General features: G+C 34.2%; 2 protein-coding genes across 2 annotated transcripts; one reads left to right on the top strand and one right to left on the bottom strand.

Moving 5' to 3' along the window:
* The first annotated feature begins 520 nt into the window (after window positions 1-520).
* On the top strand, window positions 521-2,271 carry LOC136798736 (uncharacterized). Its single transcript, XM_067055403.1, has 2 exons — window positions 521-1,325; window positions 1,760-2,271. The coding sequence occupies exons 1-2, from the start codon at window positions 539-541 to the stop codon at window positions 2,254-2,256; spliced, it is 1,284 nt and encodes a 427-aa protein (XP_066911504.1). The 5' UTR covers window positions 521-538; the 3' UTR covers window positions 2,257-2,271.
* Window positions 2,272-4,806: 2,535 nt separating this feature from the next.
* Window positions 4,807-8,453, bottom strand: LOC136798730 (uncharacterized). Its single transcript, XM_067055389.1, has 2 exons — window positions 7,964-8,453; window positions 4,807-7,177 (listed from the first exon to the last, which is right to left on the bottom strand). The coding sequence occupies exons 1-2, from the start codon at window positions 8,292-8,294 to the stop codon at window positions 6,717-6,719; spliced, it is 792 nt and encodes a 263-aa protein (XP_066911490.1). The 5' UTR covers window positions 8,295-8,453; the 3' UTR covers window positions 4,807-6,716.
* Window positions 8,454-9,717: the final 1,264 nt, after the last annotated feature.

Raw genomic sequence — 9,717 nt, 5'->3', positions numbered from 1 at the left:
TATTTCCCTAACCGTTATTTTCCCTTGAGTATTGCCTATATGGCGTCACTATTTTGCTCATAAAAAGTTTTCCCGGGCCTAGCCCGCGTCCTCCCTCTCAAAAGTATCTTGTAATATACTGTTCTTTGAAATAGACCAAAAATGGTCTGATCGTAAAAAAGATGTCACGGGACCCCAGGCTTGGCCCCCTACTATGAAAAATATTTTGAAAAAATGTTCATTCAATCCAAACCAACTCATAGTTAAGATACATAATCGAAAATTTGTGAAATGAAGAAAAACTAGTATGGATCCAGATCGCATTTTGAAAGACATTTTTAATACTTTTTGTTGTTGAGTCAAGTTTTTGCAATTATGGGGTGGGGTCCTATAAGCCGATCGAAATTGTTTATATTCTTTTTCAATTTTTACCTAAACACTCTCAATTCTTGTTATAATTCAAGATAGTTCTTCTCGGCTCAAACGAAAAAAGCTTAAAGAGCTTAACCGCTTCTACTGATTTTATTTTGCTTTTAGGAAGATTTAAAACAAATAAAAAATGGCTGCAATGGAAAAGAAGTCATTGTTCATGCCTGCAGACATCGATGAAAAAAAGATACAACCTCTCGCATTAGGGGACAGCTTTGGGTGGTATCCTAAACAAGGCTTTTATGGCTCTGGTAAATACTATCTGTGGCTTCAAGATTATTACAAAAATAATGATGGTATTATAGTTGTACATATCATCGACTTCAATAAAGAGGAATTGAAGTATGAACGAAAGAAACTGAGAATCAAAATTCCGGAAACAGAAGGCAGTTCGAAAAGAAATTCAGAGCTTGATTTTATGAGTGGAAAGCTAGTGCATACTGTAGAACGCGCTTTAAAAAAAAAAGGAAAAAAAGAACTTGTTTTAGAGATTTATTACATCAACATGGTCGATTTTATCAATATGGATGATTTCGATGAGATAACAATCCAGAAGAAGAAGTCTGACCTTAGAATTATCTACGATTCGGAGCAATACAATGAACTTGTGTTTAATTTATACAATCATCACTGTCAGAAAGAAACATTGGTACTTTCATGTCAAGCCTTTCAGGCGGAAGAGCGTGAGAATCATCAAATAATCGTGTCAAATCAAGTTTGTTTGGATTTTGTTCACATAACCAGTAATAAATTATTGCTTAATAAACGAGTCATTGTCAACTTGAAGGCTACACCTGGATTTTTGGATTATGTATCTGTACCACATGTGCATTGCAATGGTGACCGTATCCTATTCTACCAAGAAACAGAAGATGGTGAAAAAGAGATCTTATCCATTCAAGAATTTGACTGTGATGGTAAATTCATGTATTCATACTCAACACGGTACAGTGGAGTTAATAGTGTTTTTGAAACTTCGCCGTGTCAATTCAAGACAGACTTAAGTCCATTTTTTCAAAAATGGACTTAAGACCATAACCCCCTATTTTAGCATGCGCACTTTCCAAAAACGGCCTTAAGTCCACAGAATTCTAATGGGAAAGAGGTGTATTTTGCAATTCAAAAAAAATAAGAATTTAGAAAGTTCCATAATATATCAACCATAAACAGCCTTAAGTCCTAAATTAAAGTGCAAATTTTATTTTCTATGAAGCATTGACATAAAATGTGTAGCCTTAAGTCCAACACATCTCAACCTTTAAAGTCAATTATCTCAAAATGGAAAAAATGGACTTAAGGCTGTCTTGAATTGACACGGCGACTTATGGAAGATATTTGTTTCTTTATGAAGGCATGAAGTCTGATGTTAGAAAAAATCGGGTTCGTTTTGTTGAATTAAAAGATGGGGAAATGAAGTTAGTTGATAGTGATCGCATTTTCTTTGGGGAACCATGGCGTGGTCTCTCCTACAGATTGAAGACTTCTTTTAGAAGGCTTGATCGTAGGCTTCTACCAACTTACACCTATACATCTGGTAAGAAGTTATTTCACCAGTTCACAACCTATGATTTCAAAACGAAAGAAAAAGTAACTGAAGTATTCGACTTTGGTCTTCGCAATCCGTCTTATTCGGTGAACTGGAATATCTTTGACATTGGAATGACCTATAGTGATAAAACCTTTCATGGTAACGTATTTTTCAAGCTCTGTCGTTCAAAGACCCGCTCCAAAGATCTGTCATTGAAGCACTTTTCAAGGTTTGTTGTGCTTACTAACTTCACCGAAGACTATTTGTTGAATCAAAACCTACCATCATCCGTATTCAAGTACCTTGGTATTCAAAAATAAAGAAATCGTCTAATATATTGTTTTTATATTTGTTGATATTCTTACTCTAGCATTAAAGGCAACTAATTTGGACGACCACTTCTTTAGAAAAAAGCAATTTTAGAAAAAAGCAAAATTCGGAAAATTTATTTAATTTTGGCGAGGAATGGCAGGGTGACGAGAAAAAATATTTTTTCTTCTTATTATCATTTTTAATTTTAGGGGAAGTTTATTTTTGGAGGAATTTTGGAACAAATTCTGGTGAAATTCTCCCAAACTAGGCAAACCCGCTAAAATCATTTTTAAGGACGAAATTTTAACGGAAAAAAAATGAGCAGTAATGAAATCTTCGTCAAAATTAGCTTTTCCTGCTAAAATGCTTTAATTTCTTGAATTCCCCAAATGTGTGCTATTTCAGTTGTTTTTTTTGTTAATGCAGGTTAATGTTATCCTACAACCGCCTAATTAATTCTTTTCAGCAAACCGCCAGATTATATTCGCGCCAAAATTCTCCCTTTAAAGCAAGTTCTTGTCTAATTTAGTATCTTTAAAGGTAGATGTTTTATATTTTTTAATTGAGTTTATTTACCTTGATTTAGTTAAGTCTTCATACAAGGTTTTCTTTGTAAGAAGAAACGGAGATATACCTACTTTTCCCATTTAATGCCAACCATGCAAGTTTCTGGAAAAAAGGTGGAATATAATTTGTTGAAACTCACGCCACTATTTGTACTAGTAATCTCATGGTTATGAGGGAAATTCGGGATAAATTTCCCGAGGTCACTTTTGAAATTTTTGAAATTTCCCGAGTGAAACGAGGGGAATTTCAAAAATTTAAAAAGGTGACCAAGGGAAATTTATCCCAGAATTTCACGAAATCAAGCATGGGATTCCTGGTTAATCTCATATGGTTAAGATTGAAATAAGGCGACTCATCATGAAGCATTAAAAGATTTCAATTATACTGAATAACCCTTATACATAGCTCAAGAAGCACCAGGCATAAAAACTGCATAATATATTCTAATCAATCAAATTGAATCTTCCATCATCTGATTATGATTATGTTTCTTCTTTACTTACTGAGCTGAGAGTTTTTTTGTTTTGTTTTGTTTTGGTTTTGTTTCTCTATAGAACGCATTCGAAAATCGAACGTCAAAAAATTCGATTAAAAAACAGAGGGAAATTACAAAACAGCGGGAAATTACAAAACAGCGGGAAATTTCAAATTAACGTAAACAAAAACGTAAATCAAATTTCAATCAACCATGAGATTATATATTAAATAGCTTTTTAATTGCCTTGGAAATTTGAAAATAGATGACTGTTTCATTTTTGAAATTTGTCCAACCTTCCGTTGTAGCGTTGTAGTGTTTGCGAATATTTCAAAGTAGCTTCTATATTTCAAAGTAGCTTCTATATTTTATAAATTATCATTTTATCTTGTGTTTTGTCTTTTCTTTAGACGTGCTATTATAAATACCACATTTTGCTACTTTTGTGTTAAAAGATAGGACCTTGAATTCATAAATTACGTGCGAACATCACTTGCCTCGTATTCAAACAATTTTCATGGTCATTGTGTCCATTGAGACATTGAATAATCTTTTTATGAATAGAATATAGTTGTAATAAATCCGCTGGGAGTTAATCAACATGGCAAACATTTCAAAGCGAGGCAAGTGATGTTTGTGACATAATTTTATGTAAATGTCTATAAGATATTATATCTTTCGGCCAAAACGACCTCTTCCTCTTCCATTTTCCCTTAAAAGAAAGAATATTAAACATATTTTTTTTATTATTTTTGACAAAATGTTATAGGGGCTGTAAAGAAGTTAATAATCACTCAAAGATTGTTTTCATTAAGGTTAAGGAAATTTTGCAACGATTTTTTGAATTTAGTTTTTTTCTTTCCCTAAAATCTTATCCATTACAGTCAACTCTCCCTTCGTTCGAACCTCTCTAATTCGAATATTTTTGTAATTCGAACTAAAGTCGGGGGGGGGGGCACTGACCTTGACGACCGCTGGAGTTCGAAAAGTTAACCCTGTCAGATATGAATTTTTCGGTCACCCTGTTTCCAATTTCCACCCTAAAAAAGGCAAAAATGACTAAAATTAGACGAAAAACTGAAAGATTTTCGAATTTTTACGCTGAAAGCCTGAAAAATTGTCCAAATAACCAAGAGAGGACTCTGTCAGATACACATCTTGAAAATTAGTAGATTTGGGACCCTGTCAGATATCTTTAGAGCCTAAAAAAAGGGACCCTGACCAGCTGCACGTCCCGTACCCAATTTTGCCTAAGTGCCCCCCCCCCCTGGGGAACTAAAAATTTGTTACTTCAGCTGAAAATTCATTCAAAATAATTTCTGTACTTCGAATCTTTCTATAATTTGAAAAAATATATGTGGGACCCTTGAAGATTGATTTAGGATAAGTTCGGTTTTGATGAATATTTGATGGACAGTGGCAGTGTATTTTTAGTGGATTAAATTCCGATACAATATAATTTCAATCAAAGCGTTGTGGTAACGACCAAGGCATTAAACGATAACCCCCCTGACAATGAAGGATTTCCGAAAATCTTATCTCACTGATTATTACATTTATTACATTTTAATTTTAGATACAGTGAAGTAAATAAAAAATTCACAAAGTGCTAAATGAAAACTCAAAAAAATTTCGAGTAAAATACCTACTGCAGGAAGATTGCGCCAGCATGAAGCACCGTGTAGCAATCCCAGCTGGCACACAACGTTGTTTCAACGTTCATCTAACGTTATATGGACGTTGTGAACGTTAGATAAACGTTGAAACAACGTTGTGTGCCATTTGGCAATTGTAAGTTCCTTCTTTATTTCCCCCTCCAAAAGTTATAGGCTTCATTGTCTCCGCTGGAGGTTATTTTGAAAATGCGAAAAAGATGTCAAAAACTTCCTCCAAAATCCTGAAATATTTCTTACTATGAACATATAAACGACTGGACGACATCCATCTCCTTTGTATTTTTGAAGATAACACCGATAGCTTCGTTGCCACCTTGTTAAAAACATGCAAAAATTTATTGGAGTGACAAAAGTGATTCAAAAATATACACGCAGTTGAAATTCTACATTTCAGCGTTGAAAAATGTAGAAAAATATATTGCAAACTTATCAAAAGAATTTAGAATAGTTTTTTTTGTGAATTACGAGTAATGCTCAAGCTCTATCAATCCTTTTACCTACTTGAGTGACTTAGGGGAAGTCTCAGAAACCTAACAGTTTACCCTAAGTTTTCGCTACCAATAGCAGCCAGATTCAGAGATCCACTTAGGGCTCTAAAGTACCTCTAATCTTTACCAAATTTGAACCAAAAATGCATCTAACTAAAATGTAACTTTTTGAGAAAAAAAAATTTCGGAAAAATTTGATGACGTCAGCAAAAAATTGCATTTTTCGATCTTTTGCATTTTTTGCTGACGTCGTCAAAGTTTTCAAAAAAACTTTCATTGAAAAGTTTGGCACCATTAAGATGCATCTTTGGTCCAAATTTGAGAAAGATTTGACATTTACTCATAGAGTTAGAGCTACTTACGATTTATGACGTCATAATTTGATGACGTCATAATTCACACTTTCTTTAATAATTAACTTTTAAGTTGATATTTAATTACGTAACAACCGGGTCCTGAAACCTTAAGGTATAGGTCATCTCAAAAATCCATAAGTGAATCTCTGAGAATGGGTGCTATTGGTCGCGGATTCGGGATTTGTGAATTTTAAAAATCTAGACACACCCTAACTCACCCGAGTAAGTAATTCAAATAAATAAAAATGACGGAATATTGTCGGATTATTTATAACAGATTTGAAATACAGGCGGCAATGAACATCGCTTCAAAGACACAATAGAAGATAGCCGTCCAGTCGTTTATGTGTTTTTGTTCTTACTTATAACAGTTGTGAGAATTGGGATGTTATGTGTAGTTTTATCAGTTATTATTAATGTTGTATTATCAAATAAGGTTAATATACAAACCCACAGGGCAACAAGAGGGTACGTTTTTGTTCCAGTCTTTTAGTCCTCTTATGGCTTTAGAAAAAGAAATACTCGGAAAAATTCCGATTTCTGCTCCTAGGGAAAATTTCTGGAGAATATCTTGTTAAGGGTCCCTTTAAATCTAAAAAGAAAATCCAGACCCTCCCCGTTCTTATCCCCCCCCCACCGTTTATCTAATATTTTTGAAAATATTTTCAGCTACTGTACCACAAGCTGTATTGCCATTTTGGGGGTTTTTTTAGGTACAATTTCGGATCCTCCTTTCACTCTGACCCCCACCACGTTAATTAGATTTTGAAAAAGCCCCCTATTATTAGGACCCCCTACACTTTTCGGGACCTTTGAATATTTAAAAGTGGTATGTATTTACTCAGCATCCCGTAAACATGATTCGCTCTGAATTGAAGACATAGTGAAACTGCTGATTCACCGAATTCAAGCATAATTGATTACAACGTGAACGCATTGTTCTCCAGTGTTGTTCTGCTCACTACCATCAATCAAGTCTTGGTTATACCAAACTCTCATTTCTTTGTCCGGTTCTTGTACAGCATAAGGTGAACTTGGCTCCAATGTCAACTCTTGGCTATCTAGATCCACTCCGGGAACTGTAATAAAGCCACCAGCATTCATTAATTCGTCTGGAAATATTGTTTTATCTTGGTCATCTGTGATTGACACGATTATATCGTGAGGTCCAGGCTGTGAGGGGTAATTGGCAGTGTTGCAACCCCAGTTTGTAGTTTGGTCCATGCCTGTACATTGAAGTTTTCCTGATACATATATGAGTGTTACGGAACGAACAATTCCTTTGTGTGGCATTTTGAACGTTGCGTACTCATTGTCTTTCGGTTGGTAACATATTGGTTGTTTTGTTGCAGCTATAGGTCCTGAAACTAAATTTTGAAATTTGGTTATTTTGCGGGTCATCTGTTGCCTTTAACCTCAACTCCTCCGTGGACAGTGGTACACTTCACGTTTTTTTTTATAAGAAAATCAAAAATTTTTGAAGCCTTGAGATATTCTTAATTTTTTAACTTTTTAGCCAAAAAATGCTCTCAACATGTTCTTATTTTCACTTGTTTATGATTAATTTTGCCCATTTTCTTAAGAAATCGGGTGTTTTAGAACTCTCAAAGCCTTAAATAGTGTTTAACTTGTTCTTAACATTTTGGCCATCGAAGGATTAGATGTTCCAAGGGGCTGTCCACTTAGTACGTACGCACTAAGGGGGGAGGGGGTATTCTCAAAATCATATGCTTGCGTACAGAGGGAAGGAAGGGGTCAAAGGAAAATGTACGTACTCAGGAAGAATTTTTTCATAGCCCTTTTTTGATTGTTTTTCTATCGATTTTTACGCTTCTTTATACGCATCAAGGAGAAGAAAATGTTTCTTGACAAACATTGAGTTTCATGTATGAAATAAAGGTCTGAACCAAACGATTTGTTTTCGAAATTTTCTGGGGCTGAAGGAAAAAGTACGTACATACCAGGGGGTATAGCCATTTGCGTTCGCTTGCGTACGATTTTAGTGCGTACGTACTATGTCGGCCCCCTATGTAGTTTTTTCTTGTAAAAACGTGTATACAGTCTTCAGTCTAAGGATGTACCTAGTATGGAACACCAACATCCAACATTATCTAGCGACTCGAATAAAAAATCATCACCCTTATACTCCTTACCTTTTAGAACTTTTAATTCCCTGTAAAAGGTTGAGTTTACCATTGTGTCTTGTGACTTTTTCTCGGTTATCTTTTCTGGTGTCTCGCATTCGACACAAAAACAAATGGTTCCACCATTCTCCATCACAGCATCCTTACCGCCTTTTTCCAATTTGCAATGTAGTAAACATTCCACTACTGAAAGAGTATTAAAGCCTGGTTGCTTTTTGGTACAATTTCCGCCATCTTTGTTATTAAAAGATTCGAATACTGTAGGTGAGGTAATGCTTTGACAAGATAAAAAGTAGCTATTGACGAAACCCAGTAGAGATACTAAGTGTTGTAGAATCATTGTAGTAGTAGTAGTAGAAACTTTGTTTAACTTTTTTGAAATATTCACATTATTCCTTTGCCGATTAGTTTTCAGATTAGTTTTCTCAATCTGCTATCTATAAGTTGTTTGAGATGATGTTCTGTTTGCTGTTCATATTCCTTTCCTTTTTCTTTTTTTTAACAAACCTACTACTGGTAATTAGATTGATATAGATTACCCGTCTGCTTGCAGGATTTCTGTGTTGTGGGATAGAAAAATTCTCCCATGCTACCGTAACCCTGGACAGTATTATAGTATCAATTTAGTTTTCTCAATCTATTTATAAGTTTATAACCACATAAACCGGGCCCTTGGAAACACTGTTTCACATTATTTGTGTCTCCATCGATCTTTCGTTTGATAGAATAACAAGTACATTGATCAAAGATAGAATTGGGCATATCTTGTAAATGCTTGTCTGTTTTTAATGAATTTTTTCTAAAAATAATCTAAGGGTTGAGGTTACTATTTGGCCAATCCAAACTGACGTTGAATAATTCATCAAAATTCTTTCTCCGATTACCCCCATACAAGTTTCCTCTTCTGTCCCATAGGACAACATTTCTCCAATTTTTCCCGTGAGATTTGTAACTGAAATATTAATATTGTAACATTAAGACATATGAATTTAATTGTTTATAAATTTCTGCCAATTAAAACACTGGGAAGACCTGCTAATCACATGTTTTTATACAAAATTTAGTCTCACTGGACATAATATTTCCAATTTTTGAAAATCAGAAATTTTAGGGTCTAAAATAGAGGAAAAAAACAAAATTTTAGCGAATTTTGGGACCCTTACAGTACCTTTTCCCCAAAATTTTGCCTTTTTAGGGATAACATTTAATTTTTTGTAACACTTAGGGGGACTGAAATTAGATATTGTGATTTATACGGCCCTTAGTGGGGAAAAAAGGCGGCACATACCCGAACCCACCATTACTACCCGTAAATGTTTTTCAATTTTCAGAAAAAAAATAAACAATTTGCTTCACAGTACTTCAAGTTTCATGTTGATATAATCATCAGCTGTACAAGACTAGATGAACAAAATTCCTTTTTATGTAAATTATAAAAAGTTAGATATAATTGGCCTGGGAATATAAATGTCGTAAAAACACATGTAGCATAATACAAAATAAAAACAGTTAGGAAATCGATTAGTCTTTGTCCTTATAATTAGAAAATATAAATTTATTTATGTGCCCGCATTTAGCTATGATTTCCAACCTTTTATTCAATAGTTCTTTTTTGTTTTTATAGGTTAGGATTTCAAGTATTTTATTGAGGCATAATTGACAAGTTTTTTAAATGTTACTAAAGGCTTTGACTTGCGAAACGATGGTTGTAGTTCTTTGAAAGTTCTTTCAGTGAGGCCGATATATACTTTTCTTGGCTGATT

Source organism: Clytia hemisphaerica, unplaced genomic scaffold, assembly GCF_902728285.1.
Source record: "Clytia hemisphaerica strain Z4C2 unplaced genomic scaffold, Clytia hemisphaerica genome assembly, whole genome shotgun sequence".
Lineage (NCBI taxonomy): Eukaryota > Metazoa > Cnidaria > Hydrozoa > Leptothecata > Clytiidae > Clytia > Clytia hemisphaerica.
Note: the sequence above shows the minus strand (reverse complement) of the source record. Positions and strands in the feature narration are given on the sequence as shown.